Source organism: Xyrauchen texanus, chromosome 32 (genome assembly GCF_025860055.1).
Source record: "Xyrauchen texanus isolate HMW12.3.18 chromosome 32, RBS_HiC_50CHRs, whole genome shotgun sequence".
Lineage (NCBI taxonomy): Eukaryota > Metazoa > Chordata > Actinopteri > Cypriniformes > Catostomidae > Xyrauchen > Xyrauchen texanus.
Window position 1 is genome coordinate 8,722,527 of NC_068307.1, and position 23,791 is coordinate 8,746,317.

The window sequence follows — 23,791 nt, forward strand, 5'->3', positions numbered from 1 at the left end:
TCATAGACTACGGTTTCCACAGATATAATGGGAAATATATATATATATTTTGTGGAGGAGACTCTACGAGTGAGCGGCTCGCCGTTCACTGTGGGCGTAGAGGAGGATGGTGTAACATCTCCTCCCACTGAGGTCACCCCCCCAGGCTCCGCCTCCCGAGCCTTCCAGGGCTCCGCCTCTCGAGCCTCCCAGGGCTCCGCCTCAAGTCTCTCGAGTCTTCCAGGGCTCCTCCTCCCGAGCCTTCCAGGGCTCCGCCTCTCAAGTCTCTCGAGCCTTCCAGGGCTCCGCCTCTCGAGCCCTGGAAGGCTCCGCCTCTCGAGCCTTCCAGGGCTCCGCCTCTCGAGCCTTCCAGGGCTCCACCTCTCGAGCCTCCTAGGGCTCCGCTCCTCAAATCACTCCAGTCTTCCAGGGCTCCGCCTCTCAAGCCTCCTACGGCACCACCTCACTCAGCTCTGCCTCCTGAGCCTCCCACGTCTCCGCCTCCTGAGCCTCCCTCAGCTCCGCCTCCTGAGCCTCCCTCGGCTCTGCCTCCAGAGCCTTCCAGGTCACTGCCTCTAGAGCCTCCTACGGCGCCACCTCCCTCAGCTCCGCCTCCCTCGGCTCCGCCTCCTGAGCCTCCCACGGCTCCGCCTCCCTCGGCTCTGCCTCCAGAGCCTTCCAGGTCACTGCCTCTAGAGCCTCCTATGGCGCCACCTCCCTCAGCTCCGCCTCCCTCGGCTCCGCCTCCAGGGCCTTCCATGGTTCCGCCTCCCAGGTCTCCTGAACCTGCCCCTGTCCGGTGGCCTCCTCCCAGGCCCCCTGAACCTGTTCCTGACCTGTGGCCTCCTCCCAGGCCTCCTGACCCGGCCCCTGTCCTGTGGCCTCCTCCCAGGCCCCCTGACCCAGTCCCTGTCCTGTGGCCTCCTCCCAGGCCTCCTGACCCTGTTCCCGTCCTGTGGCCTCCTCCCAGGCCTCCTGACCCTGTTCCCGTCCTGTGGCCTCCTCCCAGGCCCCCTGACACGGTCCCTGTCCTGTGGCCTCCTCCCAGGCCCCCTGACACGGTCCCTGTCCTGTGGCCTCCTCCCAGGCCCCCTGACACGGTCCCTGTCCTGTGGCCTCCTCCCAGGCCCCCTGACCCAGTCCCTGTCCTGTGGCCTCCTCCCAGGCCTCCTGACCCGGTCCCTGTCCTGTGGCCTCCTCCCAGGCCTCCTGACCCGGTCCCTGTCCTGTGGCCTCCTCCCAGGCCCCCTGACCCTGTTCCCGACCTGTGGCCTCCTCCCAGGCCCCCTGACCCAGTCCCCGTCCTGTGGCCTCCTTCCAGGCCCCCTGACCCAGTCCCCATCCTGTGGACTGCCTGTTTGCCCCCTGTGCCCCCTTGGACTGCCTATTTGCCCCATGTGCCCCCTTGGACAATTTGTTTTTTGTTTTTCTTGGGGTTTTTTTTGTTGTTGCTTTTTTGGAGCGTCTGGAATCCGCTCCTTAAAGCGGGGGCTCTGTCATGTTCTCTGTTGTCTTTTGTTTTTGTGCTTTTATTTTGAAGTTTAGTTTAGTTCCTGTTTGGTTTTTGTAGTCCTTTGTAGTTTCATTTTATGATTGGTTTCCCCCTGATTAGTTCCCCTTCCCTGATTATTTCCCCAGGTGTTCCTTATTCCCTTGTTTGTTCCTTTTTGTATATAAGCCCTTTTAGTTTCTTTGTTTCCTTGTTAGTTCTTGCATGTCTTGATGCTCTGTGCCAGGTCTCCCTGTTTGCTTGTTTCTGAGTTTTTCTTTATGTTTTTGAATAAACCGCTGCGTCTAGATCCTCATTCTCCGGCTGCTTCGTCACAACATGGTGCTACCGAATGTTCTGGTACCCTGATACTGATCCCATTCTGTCAATTAACTGACAAGCATCTCCCATCAGACATTTTTGCATCAATTCAAAAATGTTTAGCTTTTCATGTGGTGATACTTACAGTGGCGGAATTCCATGGAGAAAGATGGCATGCGCGGATGTTGAGCGCATGTGAAACCAGCAAAAATATAATGGTCAAGCAGCCTCTTTTTAATGCTGCACTTTATACTCTGTGAGACTTAAAGATGCTGTAAGTGATTTCTTTCATGGAAAGGTATGCAAAGGGGGGACCCTAAGCAGATTTTCAATACGGGGCCCCCTTACCTACAAGTACACCTATCCAAACATATCCAACATCAATAACTCAGCAAGCTTAAAATTGCGCAAATAAAAAAGTCTATTTATTCAAAAGCATAAAGCTTAAAAAATGCATATAACTACTCCAGAAGTACAAAAAAAGAAAGAACGTAATTCTTTAAACAACCAAACATATATAAAATGCACAATTGAATAATAATTGATTAAATTACCAAATTAAGGTATGGTAGGCTACAGTAGATGATATTTACACTTCCATAGTGGTATATTCTATTTGCACCCTGGTGTATAGTAAAGCTGTATATAATCGAACAACATCAGTGTATGTAATATAAGTATTGTGATGGAACTTAACTACATTGCTGGCAGCAGGATGAAATGCCCATGATATATCACATAAGGGTACCTCGTCACTGCTGTCTTTAAATGCAGAGCAGGCCTTTAGACCGGTCTCTTCTGGTCCAGGAAATGGGTAACCGAGTTGCCACCATGATCCTTACTTTCCACCAGGGCTGTGATATTTTTACAGGCTGGGAAAGGCGTGCACTACCCAACCTAAAGTGAGCACCCTGATCATGACAAGAACATCGCGTTTACTTTCATTGACATCACACTCCCCTTAGATGCTTAATTTACACATTTTGTGTTCATTTTTATATAAAATAAATTACTTTCCAATGGCATGCAAAGCCACTGTCTGTCTTTGCTTAAATGGAATGATAAGAAGAAAATTTAAGAAGACTTAAACCTGGATCACCCATGCAACTAAGCAACTGTCTTACTAAAGTCACCACATCAAATCTTAGACTGAAGAAGGTCAAATTCACACACTTATCTTGTCTTTTCTTTAAAGCGTCGGCAATATTTTTAATCCTTTTGATTGGTTCCATCTAACTTTTGACGTGCATATAGCCGGGCTGTGTGCCCAGTGATATTTACACTTATTGTAAATAATTTGGCTACTGAACCTGTGGTAAGGGGAGTCCTGGTGGCCACAGGGGCCTTATGCAGCCACATATGTTGCTTAATAGGAAGGGCCGACATTGGGATTTGAAATCATATATTTACACATGGGCTCATCTTCTAAAGGCTTGAGAGACTTAAGAAAACATATCAACGTTTACAGTAAGGGAACATAGCATGCAACGATGCTCGCTGGTTTATACGGTGCATTGTGGGATTTTTTACGTTCTAACGTTTCAGTGTACTGGAACGATTTTGCAATTGAGACAACTCTTAAAATGGCTGACTTCCTGATTAGTGCACTGACTACTAAACAAGTGAGCTGATTGAGATGCCAGAATTTCACCCACAGAATTTCGCTGTGTGACGGTATGTATGATTTTGTCTATAATGTGCTGTGCCAGCAGCTTCAGATTAACAGGTTGTGTTCTAATGGAAACCAGGAAGTAATTGCGTTCATATCACCAATGATGAGTGAAATTTTGTGGTTGCATCTTTCCTCTATGATTACATTTTTTCTCCATTTGTGGGTAGATCTTGGGTTGGGTTTTGGGATAGGGTGTAGAGTTGATAAAATATGCATTCCATTTGACTCTATTACAACATTTAAAAATAAAAACAACTCACTTTTGGCACCACCCTGTGGTCATTTCACCCGGAGTTAATAAGTGCCTATACGTTCAATGGCAATTCCAGCTTAAGCCACTGCGATTTTATTTTCAGTAAAAACTATTTCAGCTGATGACCTTGTACTGTTGCTGAATTCAAGGTTAGATCAGTCTGGACTGTACATTTTATATTACATATGAAATTAAGATGAAACCTATAGAGGGAAATCTCTAAACCAGTTAAATTAGCAACACAAGAAACAGATACTTTATTATTTACAAAAACACCAGAATGTCTTTGGCAATACTACAAATATTTCCAAGATATTTCCAGAAACAGAACATGAATAACCAGAAACTATCCCTGTCAAGATAGTTTCTGGTTATAAAAAAGATATACACACACAGCGGAAGTTGTGGTTTCCCTACATTCAGAAAAACCACAAACTAAAAAAGATAAATAAGTACATTTTGGTAAGTACATTTTATTTTGTATTATTATTGCTAAGACAACAGATGCATAAAATTCTCTATAGAGCTCACATTCAGGAAAAACAAGATCAATCCCAATGCTGATGGCTGCCCAAGTTAGTGTTGTTAATTAAATGTTCTGATGCCACTGCAAAGAATCCCTGCCCTAATGACATTAACTGCTCCCTCTTGTCTAATGCTGGCCGGTGGGGTGTGAAGAACAATCACATGAGTGGAGCTGTGGTAAACCTTTGTGGTCTCACAGACCTGAATACATACCAAAGTGCAGTCAGACATACACAGTACTGTAAAACTCAACCTGCAGCTGCTTTTGGCAAAATAACTATGATTTGGAAACTAAGTTCATGTTTAATTCCTCCAAAAGAATGAAATTCAAACATTTCGAGATTTATTTATTTTTTAGCCCAGCTGAAAATGGAAGCACAGGCAGGGAATAACACTAAGCGAAACTATCGAGGGAAACGGCAGTTAATGAGGATGGGATTGCTTGTGAAACCCTCCCATACTCCTCATCTCAGAGGGGTTAAGCAGGGCTGTATCTCTAGTTGAGGGAATTGTGCATATAATCGCTTTCTCTCTTCTACTGTCTCCTCTCTCTCTAAACTTTAGTGTCAGGCAGGCAATGTTTGACTCATTCCTATTTGGCCTCTGGTTTCATCACATACATTATGAAAGGCATGTGATTCAGAGAGAAACGGAGCTGACTCAAAAAAGCTGCTTACGTGTCAAGGAGTGGGATGGAATTTGCAATGTCTGGCTCAATATAGCCATTCAGCAATGACATCTGAAAGTGTCTCAATCTGATAAAAACAGGACCAGTGTTTGTAGGTGAAAATGTTTTCGGGGGTTCAATGCATATTATGTCCTCAGTAAAATAAACGAATCGTGTAAACTAATCGTAAAGATGTGAATCTTACACTGGGTTACAATAAAAAGACATTTACACTTTTACAAGAACTGACAAAATCAGTTAAATGCAATTATTAGCTATTTGTTATGTATCGAAACAAGTAATAGGTTAAAGAAATGTATTACATTTTAAAGTCATCCAAGTGAATAGCTCGCAACAGAGCTCTGCAAGACTATTTCTTTACAAAATTATTTCTTTTAGATGGAAAAGAGAATACATCTAAAAATAATTCAACTTTGTGTTGAGTTCATGTCACACTTTCTGCAACACATTGGCCCTGACATTAACATGAAGATGCTTCTGGCTAAGGGAGTTTGTTATTTTGGTTATTGCCCAGTTATGTTTAAAAAATAAGGTTATTATGTTTTGTGTGTGATCAGGGTTGAACTAAAGATTTTAGCCTTAGGGGGCACAGACCATTATCCAGTCTGATCTCATGAAAGTTATGTGACGGTAGTAACATTTTTGGAAAATGATATGATGTGGTACATGATGCGTATCGTGGCAGATTTTATGTGAAATGTCCACTGTGTGGTGATAAAAGTGAGTTACATGTTCTCCTGAACAGATTTTAAGTCAATAAAGCCAAAAACCCAGCATTGGATGTATCTGACTGCAAAGTAACTAGTAAGCTAAAAAAAAAAAAAAAAACATAACGCATTACATTTTAAATTCTTGCTATCAGATTACATTTACTGACTTTCAATGAAAGTAATTACTTCAACTACATTACTGACGCTATACTAATAATACATTTAAAATATGAATTCATATGCACGTCTGTCAGCATTTCTGTGACGGCTAAAGGGTGTGCGACAATGAGGAAATATATCATATCAAATTTTTTATTTGAGGGGAAATCCAAAACCTTTTCTAGGAAAAGCGATTTAGAAAGTAACTTAAAAGTAAAATAATTAGCAATGTGATTACTTTTTAGATCAAGTAATATGTAAAATAGTCATATTAACTTACCAAACACTGCTCCTAACCCTAAATCTTAAACCTAAACCTAACCGATAGTGTCATAAAAGCACATGCGAGATGAAAATATAATTACATGCAACCATGTAATTTTGTGGTGCTTATGACACTTTCAGTTCAAGTGACAACTCGTGTGCTCAGTGGGACTCATACCCTGGTCCTTTGCATCGCATTTACAAGTGCAACGCTCTATCAGTTTAGCTATCGCGCAATTTGATCGCATGTGAACAAGCTTGTAAATGTAGTTGGTTATGTAATAAAAATAAGTAAATTAGGGCTGCTGATTTAATACGGTAAAAATGCTTTACACAAATGCACGCAAATAATCATGACCCTGGACCATAATAAGGAATATTCTTTCCATCTGAGCATTTCAAGCTTGGAGTACCTGTTTTCTCCAGGGGACAATATGCAAAATTCCAGCTGTATACTCCTAATGTGCCAGAAACACTAGTGCGCAGCCATCTCGCAAATGTTGTCTTTAATCTTTTTACACTTTTTTTCAAGACTAACCACCTTTTTTTGGTGGTCTAACAGGGAAAATGAATGTGAGTGGTACTTCCGCCGGACGTTGATCTACAGAATTCCCTAGCTCTGGCTGCAGTCAAAACCCTGTTTAAAGCTGGTAATAAGACGCATTTCGGATAAGCAAATGGTCAGTGCTAAATTTAGTTGTAAATGGGAACCATATACATAGGTAGTCAAAAAACACAGTGCATTTGAGGTTTAAAACGGCCTCCTGATACGTCCCTGACAGCAGCGAAGCACCACCTCTCACCAGTCAATCACCCGGTGAACAAATGTGAAAACCTACATGTGGATTTAAAAGGACATAACCGTCTGATTGGAAAACTTGATAAAGCAATTACATACCCAAGAATGAGAACTTCACAGCTCTTCCTTAGTGTGTCTGTCTGATTTGAGCATGCATGGTGACAAGAAGACAAGCAAACATCTAAAGCTGAACTAACACTGGAAATCCACAAAACAACCAATAATTTTGCTCAAAATGTTGCGTTTGCACTTAGATTAAATCTCAACTGCATCTGGGAGAAACAGCGTGCCGGTTTTGTTCACGTTTTTTTTTTTACAGTTTATAATAATTCAGTAACACACTGATATAGTGACTGATACGAAATCATACATGCTCTGCTCAAAATCCCAACACCAAAATGAAAGAATGAATGGATGCACACTGCAACAACGGCTGTGTTAACTTGCCAAAGTAACGCCCATATTTCTCACTAAGCTTCACAGGATGTAGGAAAAAAATGTATACACCATCAGAACTATTTGTCCAATGCTGAGTTCACTTTCAGAAAACTAGCTTTTGAACATTTTAAAACTTAAATATTTTAAATCTAATCCTCTTTACCTCTGATCGCATTTGCTGAGCTTCTTCAGAAAATGTAAATTGCATTATGGCACTAAAATGTATTTTAGATGACAGTCAAGTTCAGTTACCGGTAGTCGTTAAAAGTTGCTGGACAAATATGTGGGACATAATGCTTAAGTTTAGATGATTGTTCAAAATAGCCTATTGAATATCATGGTGCGTTCAGACCAGAGGCATCGAAAGCGCCAAATCAACCAGAAGTCATTCATTTTCTATGACAGCCATCACTCGGCAGCGAGTCTTGTGGGCGTCAGAGGAAAGTTCAAGTGCAGCCAACATTATGGTAATGAGCTTTGACGCGGTTCAGCGGCAACCTATTGGAATATAGAAGTGTTCTGTTTTAGAGAAGTCTAGAGAGCACAACAGTGTCAACTTTGGTTCCCACCAAACATTAGTTCCGAAGACAAAATTGAGGAGAAACTGAATATTGCTGTGGCGGGTTTTCCCGTAATATTTGATCTGTACCTGTTTGCTTACAGGGATATAAATAAATTTTTTTTAAAACGATGCGTGGACAAAGGTGTCTGAAATTGTTGGTGTGCCAGGTTGAGAGTTGATGAAGTGGATATTATGATTTATATAATATTATATAATAATATATTAAAAGATTTCATAAGGATGTACGCTACTTGTGATATGTCATCAAAAAGATACCGGTCGACATGTCTGGATGTTTTGTGGCCCCTTTAAATATAGTTCACAAAACCAAGCATTCTCAACGAACGTTGCCGCCTATTTCAAATACTTCAGAGCGTCCACGAATTTTCGATAGCGTTGTTGGCAGGGCAGCCAGAGCGAATTTTGACGCCCGCCGTCTCTGGTCTGAACGCATGGTCAGGAAGGTGTCCAATGTAAACCCTGATATTACACCGCATACATTTTTCTTTAATAGCTGTGCACACAGCATATACACTTCGATGGATGGTCCTTATACTAAGAATGTCATAGCTGTCTGAAAGTGATCTGCCAGGTCAAATTTTCCTTTGCAAGTGTCGGAAAAACAAACTTGTACAGAGAGGGGTGATGTAGACTCACCATCAACTCTTAACGAGAAATACTTTCTGTGCTCCCACACGTAACCCATTTGGATTGACACTTCTCAGTATCTTCAATCCAAACAGAAAGTTAGATGACAATGATATGGAAATAAACAATATACTGCTTTCTGAAGTCACTTTTTGTATTGTCTTTTTCAATGCTTTTCTTGTATGCCAAAATAATGTATTGCATTTAATGATCTGTGTGTATATATATATATCTATATATATATAGATATATATATACCACAGTTAGTTCCGGTCCTCGATTCTGATTCGACGAGAGACCTTCTATGAGCACTGATGGTCACCATCAGCACTCCGACGCTTCAATGTGTGTGTGTGTGTATCACTCCGCGTTCATGCTGTTCTAAACTAAATTGTATCTGTTAGGAGTTACTGGCTATATTTTTGAAATTACATATGTTAGCCAGCAGGTGGTGCAAAAAGATAATTTTTGTGTGTAATATGAGCCAGTTGGTGACATAAAGTGAATCTGTTAGTCATTGTTTACATAGAACTGCGCTCTGTGATCACTCGTATTACTAATACATTACCAAAATTAGGAAATAGCTTTAAACTGCTTTAAACAGACAACTTCAGGATTAATGCTCATGCTGAGAGACACAACAGACTGATTGTGGCAGGGCGGAGGGCGGGGTCGGGTCGTGATCCTAATTATGGCTAATTATGCCTTTGTGAGGGTTAAAGGCTGACTGCAGGGGTTCGTGTGGGAGAGAGAGATCGTTTACGGACATGTCCGTCATGTGTGTGTTTATGTTGTCTTTTAAGTTTCTCATTAAAATATTATTTATATTGAAAAGCCGGTTCTCGCCTCCTCCTTTCCATTGAATACGTTACACTGATTTATTACAGAACTCAAGTGCTTACCTTTTATCAGAGTTCCCACATTGGATACATACTGTTTAAAATGGTGGAGGACATTGCTGTTTCTATAGTGAATGACTCTTGCGGACCACGAAATAGAGAGAAATACCCCCGCTTGGACATCTATTTTCCACTGTTAAAGCTGACAGCATCTCTGATTGGGTGTGGCAACAGGTGATTGCACACATGCTCTCTCTCTCTCTCTCTCTCTCTCTCTCTCTACACACACACACACACACACACACATCCAGCTATCCATCCTTGTTTATCCAATAACTTGTTAGAAACCACACAAGCCGTGATACTATTTCTGAAGTGAACTTTGTGAATTACTAACGGAGGCTTGGATGCATCATTTGTTTTGAACCAGCAACGGCAAATTCTGATCGGTCGCATAATAATGTAGTTCGATGCACAAATGCGTTTTTATGACCATACTAGGTTTTTCCTATTTTTTTTTTAAATGTACTTGTTCATTGAACTGTTGTCTATAAGCAATATCATACTCGCAATCGTGCTATATGGCCCTACATAAGCACTGCTGTAATTAGGCCTCTGATGTAGGGCCATATCGCTCTCTTGCTCGTGTGATATTGCTTAGATAGATAGATAGATAGATAGATAGATAGATAGATAGATAGATAGATAGATAGATAGATAGATAGATAGATAGATAGATAGATAGATAGATAGATAGATAATTTATAACTATTTAAATGTATAGTAACTATTTAGGATTATTTATTCATTATATATTGTATTATTGTTATTTGAGGGGCTTCCTCAGCAAATATTTATGTATGCAATTAAGTGTGATTATTTCGATTAATTAACCTGCATACCATGTAATTAATTCAATAAATAATTGTAATCGATTGACAGCCCTAGTGGACATGTATTGCCTTGCAAGTAATTCGCTATATTAAAAGTGTTATTAGATAGCATTGTGTGAGGAACGGGGGGAAAGTACGTGTATATGAACTGATAATAAGTCATTTTATTTGTGATTGTGTATAAGTGAATAAAAGTCATTGTTGTTGTAGTGCCTCTCGAGTTCATTTTATCATGAAACAATAGCGATATATAGAATGGCATACATGAAAAAAGGAATTGGAGGAATATTTCCTACCTTGAGTGTGAGAAGTTTGTAAGTGTGATTCTTGCTCAACTTACAATTTAAAGACAAAACTTTATCATATATATTAAAGACTGGTTAGAGGAGAAATTAGAGTGAAATAACCTAAGATAGCTTACTGTAGCTGCTGTTTTCAGTAAACGTGAAGAGAGATCACATAACCACTGATTTTAAAGTGGGCTAAGAGCTAAGTTAATTACAGATATTTATGGGGGCTAAGATGAAAGACAGGGGGCCTGAAGCCCCTTTAAAAGGGTCTAGCAACACCTATGAATGTGATTAAGTCTGAGACTGTAACGCAACACTTCTACCCCACACAGGAGAGGTGTAGAATCAGGGCTATTCAAACAGTGTGACCGGGTGCTAATATAGAAGAGGAATCCCACCACATTTACTACACATACTGTGTTATCTTAATCATAGGACACAACTGTTTTTCCAACAATTTTATATATATATATATTCAGAAAACTTTTAAAAGTAAAGCTACTGTACCTGTCAAAAACCTTCAGAAATAGGTCAAACCACTGAAAATGTGTGACACTATTAAAATGACTCAGCAAGCATGGTTATGACTTTCCACAGTTTTTTTTTCTCGCCCCCTGTCTGATACCTCTTTGTTTCTCTGGTGAGACTGTTGGTTATTTCACGCACATCGCTGCACAATTAAAGTGGAAGGAACTTACTGTTGTTGAGAATGTTTGAGAAAACTGCAGAGGCAAGCATTGTGTCATCTGCTGGAAGATTAGTTAATCATCCAGCTGAAATTTTCTCTAAATAGAGACTTTCTATGCAGAAAATTGGGAAGTTAATTAATTAGGTAATTGTGTGTCACATTTTTTATAGTGACACAGACTGAGCAAATTTTGGACTTTGTTAGTCAAAAGTCCAAGACACACCTGTTAGCTTAGCCTTAGCATCCAATCAAACTGTCACAGATTTTCAGATTGCATCAATTTACCAATGCATATAAAAAATAAATAAAACATTTGATAGAGTACAAAACAAGCAAACTATGTTTTATGGCATGAACTCAGCTCCTTCACCCGCATTGAAATTATAACGCAACATACACCTTTTTGCAGGTTCAGCAGGTTCCATCAAAACAACTTAATAAAGATTCATATGAATACATACTGTATGCACTTGCAATTCACAGTAAATGCAGCTTACTTTGGGTGAATCTTTTACTTATGAATACCAGACTAATGTTTAATGTTTAGGGCTGCTAAAACTAAAATACTGTTATCATAATCCTGTTATTATCATTGTGCAATGTATGATAAAACACTACATGAAATCTGGCTCTGGTATTATTGTCCTTTATACTGCTTCAAATGACACAAGCAATGTGCCACTAACTTACTGTAAATGCCACTGCCAGACTATGGGGAAACAGAAAAGAGATAACAAGATATCATAAATGATGGTTGTCTCCTTACATAAACATGTAACATGTTAAACACCAGTTTCTACCAACTCATGAGATTACTGTGCAAATGGCACCAGCTGTATTTTCTGAGAAGACATGTATGGTAAGTTTAGGTATAGAATGGTATGAGAGAGAGAGAGAGAGAGAGAGAGAGAGAGAGAGAGAGAGAGAGAGAGAGAGAGAGAGAGAGAGAGAGAGAGAGAGAGGAAAAGCCCTTTACATAGAAAACACCCTTAAATGTATCACTACAGTTTGAATAGATGACACATTTGAAGAAAATGTAGACATATCAAGAGACTTCTGTGTTAGGACAAAATAGAATGACTTGACAGAATAATATTGGCATGATATATACACCATACAGCTGATGTGTGTAATGGTTTTGCTGTTATTTGTAACTCTTTCTTGTATCCTAGCTTATTATCCAGAGTCATCCATTAAGCCATTTGCATGTTGATTTTACCTGAAAGTTTAATTCTGTGTCTGTGTTGCTATGAACAATTTGCTCTGTTTGTTTGAGCGGCCTGTTCAGACTGACACAGCAACATTGGCTCAACCAGTGGCATGAGTTTGGGGTGGGGCTATCTGTTTGTACAACCAATGAATGATGGGGAGTTTTCTGGAAAAAGTTATTATTTTTACAATTTCGATTGGTTAGACAACTGGTGCAGAAATTACACACTTCAGCTTTAAAGGTATAAGCATGTGTGGATATGTGCATTTTTGACTTGACATTTGCATTTTGTGAATTCAGTGCACATGAACGGCACCATTTTCTATGAACCCTGACTTTCTGAGTTGGGGGTGTGTCAATTTAAGAATCATGGCATAAGCAAATTGCCATTGGTAATACTTGTGATTTTTGACTGTTCACTTTAGTTTGTTTGCATAAAATAAGACTCATTTAGCTGGTTTATGAAGCTACATGCTTGTGCAACAAAAGTACATTTCCCATAATTATACTATGTGGCCTCATGAAAATGATAAAATAGATAGACAAAGCATTTATTACACAACATGCACAGTTTTTCACTTCATTTTTTTGCATTGGTGCTACGAAAAAGTAAGTGCCAGTAAGTAAAATAGAGAGATAAAGAAATATGAAATAGCTAAACAAGTCAGTTCTTTCCATCTAAAATCACTTGATGCACATAACATTGTATTTATGATCTCCAACCTCATAAGTGCAAACAGAACATATCTCTGTGCACATCATTCAAATCTACTATTCACTAGGGGCTGTAGCACCACCCTCAGCACCCCCACTTCCTGTGGCCTTGTAGTCTGTGTTCTCCTACTGTATGTTTAGATCTGTGTCTGATCTATCACTGTGTCAGCCAGCTTGGATTACAAATCTTAACTGTATCCTCAGTGCTCGACAGCAATTGCTCAGAGAGAGATAGAGACATAAAGCCGAGTCCAGATGGATGTATTCAATTCATTCAGGTCTCATAACAGCTGTTGTCAAAATAGCTTAGAGATTAAGAGACCAAAGGCTTGAAAGGACAAAATCTTCCAAAGCTTCATAATCACCAGCCAGACCTGGTGGTTACAGTAAACAGACGACTGGACAGAACAAGTAAAATAAACATTTGAGAGGTCATTGCTTTTGTTTTGTTTTGCTTATCCTCTTTTATCCCCAATTTGGAATGCCCAATTCCCACTACTTAGTAGGTACTCGTGGTGGCGTAGTTACTCACCTCAATCCGGGTGGTGGAGGAAAAGTCTCAGTTGCCTCCGCTTCTGAGCCAGTCAATCCACGCATCTTATCGTGTGGCTCGTTGTGCATGACACCGTGGAGACGCTCAGCATGTGGAGGCTCATGCTACTCTCTATGATTCACGCACAACTTACCATGTTCCCCATTGTGAGTGAGAACCACTAATCACGACCATGAGGAGGTTACCCCATGTTACTCTACCCTCCCTAGCATCCAGGCCAATTTGGTTGCATAGGAGACCTAGCTGGAGTCACACAGCACACCCTGGACTCCAGGGGTGGTAGTCAGTGTCAATACTCACTGAGCTACCCAGGCTCCCTGAAATGTCATTTCTAATATCCCTGTGAGAACTGTTGATCACTTAGCATTTCACAAGATTTCAGAGGTTTTCTTGAGTATAACAAGTACTCTAGGTACACTAAAATGAATTCAGCCTCAGTCTGAGAGGACAGCCTAATTGTCTTATCTTTAAAAGTTTTGCTGTTTGACATACAAATGTATTCAGCTCATTAAGCTAGTCAGGCACCTTGTAAGCACAATTAAAGAAGTATTCCAAATAAAACCAGAATTTATAATATGACAAAACATATCTCCATATTATATCAATAAGACAGGGCTGTTGATAAAACAAAAGAAGACTGTCCCATTATTATTTAGGAAAGAATGATGAATCATTTTGTGTGTCCATTAATGACCCACTATGAAGTAAAACAGTCAATACACATGCAATGCGTGTTTAAGATTTGAAATCAGATTGAGCTGTCAGAAATGAAAAGACTTACAACTAAAGACTATAGACAGATAGGGTGGAGCTCTATTTACCACAATAGACCACAGTGGAAAACCTATTTAATTACAATAAATTAGAGCCCTGAATACACATATAAAAAAGAGTAAATGAAAGAGTTTCAAGGGCCTTGAGAGTTCAGTGCACACCAAAGACAAGCACAGTGAACTGGTTGTCCAAAAAAAAATACAATAAAATGTTTTCTACAAAGCCTCTTAAAGGAATATTCTGGGTTTAATACAACTTTTAAAAACAATTACAAAAATTTACAGAATTTTTGGCATAATGTTGATTTGCACACAAAAAATGTTTGACTTGTCACTCCATTTAAAAAAATAAATATATATATTTTTGGAATTTTTTAAATTGGATATTACTTTACACAGAAAAGTTTAGTAAGTGATTTTATCATACTAAAATCCTATTAACACACGTATTGTTTACGTTTTGTGGCTGTACTTTTAAAATACTGAGTATTTTAATGTTTATTAATTTAACCCATTTTCATTTTCTCACTTCCATTATAAATGCCTCACTGTAACTTAAATTTGTGCTTTTTTTAAAGTCTTTTTTAAAAGTCAAAATGACATTTAGTGGTAATCAACATTGTCACAATTGCTGTCCACTGAGCTTAACTTGTATTGAATAAGGAATATTCCTTTATAGAGTTTTTAAAGACCTAGAATAGTCATACAAAGCCATTCTATGTGCCATAACAAATTCTGAGTAACATGTTTATTCACAAGACCACTCACTGCTGTGGAATTCAGACTTTCACAATCTTTCAAAAACATTGCAGAGGTTTCAGAGTAAAGCTTAAAAAAGGAAATTACCTTCTGACTGCTCTATTTCTCTTTAAAGCACGTGTGATAAGTTTTATTAAAATAACTTGCAAAAGAGTGACATGACACAAATCTTACAGAGATGGACATTTCCAAGTTTCACAATCAAAACAGCAGGCTAATAATTTGAAAAGAACTGATCTACTTACACTGGCTGCCAAAAGTTTGGAATTTGCTCTTATGGAAATGGTACTTTTATTTACCAAAGTGGCATTCAAGTTATCACAATGTATAGTCAGGACATTAATAATGTGAAAAATTACTATTACAATATGAAAAAAAAAGAGTTTTCATAAACTCCACATGCAGCAATGGCAGCTTTGCAGATTCTTGCCATAGCTGTCAGTTTGTCCAGATATTGGCATGGCAATATGTGGCATTTCACCCCACGCTTTCTGTAGCACTTGCTATAGATTTGGCTGTCTTGTCAGGCACTTCTTATGCACCTTACAGTCTAGCTGATCCCACAAAAGCTCAATGGTTTAACACTCTTTTCCAATCATATGTTGTCCAGTCTGTTTCTTTGCCCACTCTAACCTTTTCTTTTTGTTTTTCTGTTTCAAAAGTGGCTTTTTCTTTGTAATTCTTCCCATAAGGCCTGCACCCCTGAGTCTTCTCTTTACTGTTGTACATGAAACTGGTGTTGAGCGGGTAGAATTCAATGAAGCTGTCAGCTGAGGACATGTGAGGCGCTATTTCTAAAACTAGAGACTCTGATGTACTTATCCTCTTGTTTAGTTGTACATCTGGCCTTCCACATCTCTTTCTGTCCTTGTTAAAGCCAGTTGACCTTTGTCTTTGAAGACTGCAGTGAACACCTTTGTATGAAATCTTCAGTTTTTTGGCACTTTCAAGCATTGTATAGCCTTCATTCCTCAAAACAACGATTGACTGATGAGGTCCTAGAGAAAGCTGTTTCTTTTTTTTGTTGTTGCCATTTTTGGCCTAATATTGACCTTAAGAAAGGCCAGTCTAGTTCATAATGTGGCAACTCAAAAACAAACACAAAGACAATGTTAAGCTAATGAACCAAATAGCTTTCAACTGTGTTTGATATAATGGCAAATGATTTTCTAGTACCAAATTAGCAATTTAGCATGATTACTCCAGGATAAGGTGCTGTAGTGATGGCTGCTGGAAATGGGGGCCTGTCTAGATTTGATCAAAAATGACTTTTTTCAAATAGTGATGGTGCTGTTTTTGTCCTGACAATACTTTGTGATCAGTTGAATGCCACTTTGGTGAATTAAAGTACCAATATCCTTCAGAAACAGCTAAATCTGTACATTATTCCAAACTTTTGGCCACCAGTGTAGTTCAGTTGGTCAGTACTCTATAATGTGTAATTGTAATACTGATTGGAAAGTATTTTGGTTTTGGTGAAAGGTGAAATGAGAGTGAATTGCCCACCCATCTCGATTCCCAACCTATAACCTTTTAACCTTGCGGAGAACTGACAACACCATTCCCCTTGTCTGTATCTATTGTGAAAGATACTTCAGAGAGAAAAAGGCGCAAGATTATATATGTTTACATTTCAAGCTGCTAAATCAAACCGTAGTTATTGAAAGGGATGCATCCCACCCAGTATTCACATCAGTGGTTGATAAAAATGCGGTTTTCGGATCCTCGTACATCTTTGTTCAGTGCACACTGAAAACAAATATTTTGTAATGAAGTAAATATAGCAGAAAAGATTTTGTACTTGCTACATTAAATAAGTTAAAGCGTGAACTTGAAAATATTAAAAAAATAATACTCGATTCAAACGTAAAAATGAATGCTCTAGTTTATAAGTAAATACTATATATGATTTGTTTGTTATCTTTACAATATGTAATCATGTACCAATCCTTAAGACTATATAGCATGAACTAAGCCTCCCTATGGAAGGCTTTAGTGTCACATCATGTGGTACATGACTAAGTATGTTAAAAAAGCATGGAAATGTTACAACTTTTAAAAGCATAGCTTAATTCAGTGCTACATTGCTCTTTGTTGTAAAATATAAAAACAGTGGACAAATGTTTACTTAAAAATGTATAATCAAAGCCACAAAGAATTGTATGTAGCCTCTACTTGAAATATGGTCTTAAATTTACAATCAATTTCTATGTGGAAATCATTTCCTAGGTATTTTTTTTAAGTAAACCCCATTTTCAGCGCATATGACAATGTTTGTGTTTGCTTTTACCTCTCTCTGAATATGAAAGAAATAGATACAGGTACAACTTAATAATGAGAGAAGTTCAATTAGTTTATGTTATGCTAATAGTATTGTGGCTAACAAGATTACACTGTTCTCTGCGGAAGTGGTGGAGCCCGTCCCCTAGAGAAACATCTGTGAGCTTATAGCATAACCCATTCAATCACACAGCTAATCTATGTCTGTCCCTTTTGGTAAACTTGGTTAATTCAGTGACATGTGTCTATGTTTGAGAATATTCGTGTGGGTTACGTTTTGCCAACATTGTGGAAAACAAATGTCCTCACAAGGATAGTAATACCTGAAATCATTTACATTGTGGGGACCAGTCAATGGTTCAATACAAGTTAAGTTTAATCAACAGCATTTGTGGCACAATATTGATTACCACAAAAATTATTTTTTAGTTGCCCCTCATTTTCTTTAAAAAAAAATAAAAAAGCATTAATCTGGGTTCCAGTAATACACTTACAATGGAAGTGAATGGGAGCCAATCTGTAAACATTAAAAAACTCACTGTTTTAAAAGTATAGCTACAAGATGTAAACAACATGACTTTATTGTGATACAATTACTTACTAACATTTTCTGTGTAAGATTATTGCCAATTTTATAACTTCGCTACCATGACAATGTAATGTCAACAAACCCTAACATGGCAGCTCATATAATACATGAGCTTTAACAGACAAGGTGCTTTTGTAAAATTATAAGCTTCACATTTCTGCTTTTAAACCTTCCAACAATTGGCCCTTATTCACTTCCATTGCAATTGCCTCACTGTAACCTCGATTTTTGCTTCTTCTTCTTTTTTTAAAGAATAGGAGTGATGAGTAGAAATGATTTTTGTGGTAAACAACATGCTGCCGATTGAGCTTAACTTGTATTGAACCCAGAATATTCCTATAATTAACATACTAACAATGATTTAATGAAAATCTAAAAATGCAAAAAGGTTTGTGTAAGGGTTAGGTAGGTTTAGGGGATAGAAATTACCATTAGCTAAGAATATAATGGAAGTCTAAGCTAAATAAACTTGCGACCAAGTCAGAAAAACAAACATGTACAATTCGGACCGGTTAGCATTCCTCATCAAAACCATCAAGATACAAAAGTACAAATGTGCTCAGCTGATAGAAATTGGAAGGAGTATATTCCAGACTTCCTGATCACATTGGACCAGCACTTCCATGGTGGTAAACCACTATTAGTTATTGCCAATTTTACAAATCAAGTTGAGGCAGTCTTTGTGAGGACATTGCTTGTTCCCATGGTGATAATATGTCTACTTCCAGAAAGTGTGACATCTGTGTAAGACACAGACAGGAAGAAGAATTCTTGGAAATAGAGTCATATTCATCCTATCAATTCCCTCTCTGTGAAGACAGAGGACAACAGTATTACACTTTTTTTACACCAAGAAGAGAGATCATATTACCCCAGTTCTCGCTTCCCTACATTGGCTTCCAGTTAGTTACAGAGTTAAATTCAAGGTTGTGCTGTATGATTATAAGGCCTTACATGGTTTAGCCCCTCAGTACATTGCCGATTTACTTCATCTACATTCGGCATCTAGGTCTCTTCGATCATCAAATCAGTTACTCTTATCTGTTCCTTGATCCTGTTTGAAAACCAAAGGTGATCGGGCGTTTGTGGTTGCGGCCCCCAGGTTGTGGAATGCACTTCCATTTGTCATTAGGTTTTCTTCCTCATTGATAATATTTAAATCTAGATTGAAGACAAATTTTTTCTCTTTAGCCTATAATGTTGGTTGAGAATTATAACAGTATTTTGTGTAGGTTTTATAATGTTTTATTAATTTGTTCTTTTTAACACTATGCTAGAGGACCAAATAAAAGAAAACCCCAGAATAACGTATTCCCCTATTTTAGCACCGTAACTGTTTCATCTGGTTTTTTGTTAAGACAACAGAGGTGTACAGAACTCTAAAATGCATTGTGCAGCACAAACGCTTCCATTTTAAGGAATGGTTTGTCTCCCACTCAAGGCCTCTGATGGTGGAACAATCCAGGAAACCTCTTTCCACCCACACACTCATGCATGAAACCTCTGACTCAGTCTGAAACCATGAGAGCAGTGGAAGCATCCTGCTGCCTGACTGGTGCACACTGTCTCAGGTTAGTGCGTCTGGCAGTATAGCTTGCTTACTGTAGGTCACTGCAGTCAGTGAGACACTTGGTAAACATGCAGTGCAGCTGCACAGTGTGCACAATAATTAATGGACCAGCAGTAATGAACACAAAAAATGTAAATAGATGTAGGTCTATTTGTAACCCAAAATGCATACAACTATTACATTAAATACATGCTTATATACGTTCTACGACAAATATATCAATTCTGCTGATGGTTTTGAGTCTTTATCTGTATGTCACCCTGATGAATAGTGCAACACCAACCCTAGTATTGAGTCATACACAGGGGTGGGGCATATCGCTCTTCACAGCAACGTCAAAAGGCACAAACTTAACGTGTAAACATAGGCTTTATCTGTATATTTAGTCCATGGTTTGTGTTGCTTGCTTTCATTAATATTCTTGCATTGTTTTTTTTTTTTTTGTTGTATTTTCCCCCGCTATTAAACTAAAATACTACATGTACTGCATAGCAGGCGCTGCAATGTTGACGTCACAAAAACATGCGCTGCTTTTGAACATTTGTCAAAATATTAGGGTCAATTCAGATGTGTTTACCGTTTAAATTTCGGAAGATAAGTCCTTTTACGGCGCGCTTTCTGTTTCCCCGTGCAAACTTTAACAGTAGCGCGTGCGTAGCCTACACTTGCGAAGCTCAGTCGTCAGACCCGAGGGGCGGAGCTAACATGTCGCAATCTTACTAAGAACAGCATCATCGAGTCAGGCTGGTGTAACACATCTGAGCATATTAGACGTGCCTGGCCAAATTGAGATCTTACAGTCGGACGGTCAGGCTGGGTGCCACGTCAGATGTGTGATATAATTTCGAAAGAGAACCTTATTTCAATTCAAACGATAACTAGACTGCAACAAAAGAGCAACCAAAGGAGTACTTCTGCGGCTATCACTAATTCGGACGCGTCCTCTGGTTCAACTTTCTTTGGACAATTGTCTATTTGTCAAACTTACCGTTAGCTATATTAAACACCAAGTTATATAGCTTTCTTTTTTCCAGGACAAACGCTGCGAAGGATCTGAACGTTATCTGACGTTCGTGAAAATCAAAAAAGCAAAGGAAATATTGTCCATGCAAGACGCGTTCATTCAGCGGGAATAAGGAACAAAGACATTCGTGTTACAACAGAAGCGCTCTCCGGTGGATCAGTTTACTTACAGACGTGAAGAGAACAAAACAATGCAAAGTTTACGACAGAAAAAAGTGTATTGATGTCTGCAAAACTCTTCAAAGTCGGAGATCTTTCTAAGTCATCTGCTGTTCAAACTGACGAATTTGTGTTTATGTTTTTGCATGGCAAATATTTCTTTTCCCGCTTTTTGACTAAATTTAACAACTTCTCCGTCTTCGCTGCATCACATTTTCTTTTTTCCCTTCTGAAAATGTTCTCTGACAACTAGACAGAACTAAGTGCGCCCGTAGTTTTCATTGTTCTGTTTTGGAGAGGAGTGGGTCCTTTGTCTCAAGCAGCGAGGTAAGTCAATCCTGAAATCCTTTGAATTACTGACACATTAACCTTTACAAATAACCGTTTAGTACTTAACAAAAGAGTCATGGAGATTAGTATCAATTAGTGGTTAACTTTCCTTCCCCCCCCCCCATTAAAACCATTATTGAGAAATAGTTTGGTGGTTAAACTTTAGAGGGAAAGGGATGGTGCACATTAGTTAAAGTTTTTAACTTTAATTTATTTTTATATAATTTATTGAGCTCTAAACCCTAAAAGGGTCAATATACAACACATTAAAATACATTTTGGTTAAAAAAAAAAAAAAAAAAAAACAGGTCTAGGGTTAAGTAGAAGAATCCTGACCACGTCATCCTATGACGTGCGCGTGAATGTGTAAAAACTTCAACGCTGTGTGTGACTCATAGGCTCCAATCAGCATTTCGAAAGCCAATCAAGTATCAAATAATTCAGTCAATCGTTAGTGCTAGATTACCTCTCTTTAGTACACGAAATTAATGACTCTCCCATCCTTGTTTTTTTTGTGCGCGCGCTCGCGCGTGGTGTTATTGTCCAATGGTAACTGTGGATTTTGGTGATGTCAGGTGCAATAATCAAGCAGAATCCGCTTTTTAAGTTACCTTTGTGACTTTGCATCCTTCCACTAATCAGCATTTATGGTTTGTTTAAGACATGCTTAACAAGGTCATGAACTTACACTTAGTTGTCTTTGTCACAGATGAATATGAACCTGTCAACTCCTACACCTCCACCTCCACTGCGACTGAAGCGAGTAGACTTTGAGGACTCTCACAACACTGATACCTTCAAATGCAAGCGCCGCAGGCTCAGTCAGCCTCCCTCCCCTGGTCTTGCTCCCTGTCTTCGCCCCCTGTCCCAGACCCTGGAACAACAAGTCTCGGAGAAGCACCATGTGTCCCGTATCGGACCCTATATTCTGCTGGAGGCCACAGAAGGAACTCAGACTTTTAGAGCAGTTCATCGTGTCACAGAACGGGATTACACGTGCAAGGTGTGCATATAAATTGTCCAGGCCCTGAAAAGTTTAAACACTCTGGCTAGGGTGCTATCAATATCGGCTCAGCAACCCTACCTGTTTTTGATTGACCAATGGAAGTCGTTATTTTTGCACCCTTATTTGGTGATTCTAGTGGTGCAGAAATTACACTCGTTTTAGCTATTTTTGTATTAAGACATCTGCACAAAATCTTAAAGGGAATTAACACTCATCATTTACCATCCCAGATGTTTACTTAATTTCTTAAGATTTTTTCAGCTGTAAGTCCTTACAATGCAAGTGAATGGTGGCCAGAAATTTTAAGCTCCAAAAAGCAAATATAGGCAGCATAAAAGTAACCCATATGACTCCATTGGTTAAAATCATGTCGTCAGAAGCGATGTGATAGGTGTTGGTGAGAAACGGATCGATATTCAAGTCCTTTTTACTATAAATTCTCCTCTCTGGAGAACAGGTGGCGATATGCACAACAAATGCAAATCGCCAAAAGCAATTTGTGATTGATGGTAAAAATCACTTGATCTGTTTCTCAATAAAGCTTATATATGTAACGAAGGATCAATAATCATCATGTTTTGGTATGTTTTCATCAGGTGTTTTCAATCAAGAAGTATCACGAGTTCATCGCACCCTACACACGCCTGTTGCCACACAGCAACATCTGTAAGATTTCGGAGGTGTTGCTGGGGGAGAACAACTTGTACATATTCTTTGAGCGTAACTATGGGGACATGCACTCGTATGTGCGCAGCTGCAAGAGACTACAGGAGGACGAGGCCGTGCGGCTGTTCAGCCAGATGGCAGCTGCAGTCGCGCACTGTCACGAGAACGGCATCGTTTTAAGAGACCTTAAACTGCGCAAGTTCCTGTTCACTGATCCGCAGAGGTCAGTAACCCAAAGTAACATTGATGCTATATAGTTCCTGGTTATCAAATGTATGCAAATGTAAAGTTTAAGTTGGTAGCAGGGACAAATTGCATGACTTGCATACGTGCAACCTAGTATTTTACATTCATAAGTATTTGACCTGGTTTTGTGATGACTGACAGATTTGTTTTGTCTTTTCAGAACAAAGCTGGTCTTGCAAAACTTGGAGGACTCTTGTCTGCTTAACGGCAATGACGACTCGCTGACAGACAAACATGGCTGCCCGGCCTACGTCGGCCCGGAGATTTTAAACTCACAACACTCCTACTCTGGGAAGGCTGCCGACGTATGGAGCCTCGGTGTTGTTCTTTACACCATGTTAGTTGGACGTTACCCATTTCAGGATGTGGAACCCACAGCATTGTTCAGCAAAATTCGTAGGGGTGCGTTCACCATCCCCGACACTCTTTCACCCAGGGCTAAGTCTTTGGTGTGTTGTATGCTAAGGAAATGTCCTTCAGAGAGGCTAGAGGCTGGAGATATTCTTCTCCACCCATGGCTGCACTATAGCAACAGCATATCCCTCAGCCAGCACTCCAACACCAGACACTCAATGGATCAGATTGTCCCTGATTTTAAACTGAGCAAGAGTGAAGATTGCTAGTAATTCCACAAGGGGTAAATTAAAGCGCCTCCTTCATTCTGTTTACTTCCCTGACTCCACAGTTTTCGGGGGT

At 39.4% G+C, this 23,791-nt stretch overlaps 1 protein-coding gene across 1 annotated transcript; it reads left to right on the plus strand.

Moving 5' to 3' along the window:
• Positions 1-20,399: 20,399 nt before the first annotated feature.
• LOC127625970 (tribbles homolog 2-like) lies at positions 20,400-23,787 on the plus strand. The gene is made up of 4 exons (XM_052101474.1): positions 20,400-21,174; positions 21,887-22,180; positions 22,780-23,072; positions 23,256-23,787. Exons 2-4 carry the CDS (start codon positions 21,887-21,889, stop codon positions 23,716-23,718), a joined length of 1,050 nt encoding a protein of 349 aa, XP_051957434.1. The 5' UTR covers positions 20,400-21,174; the 3' UTR covers positions 23,719-23,787.
• Positions 23,788-23,791: the final 4 nt, after the last annotated feature.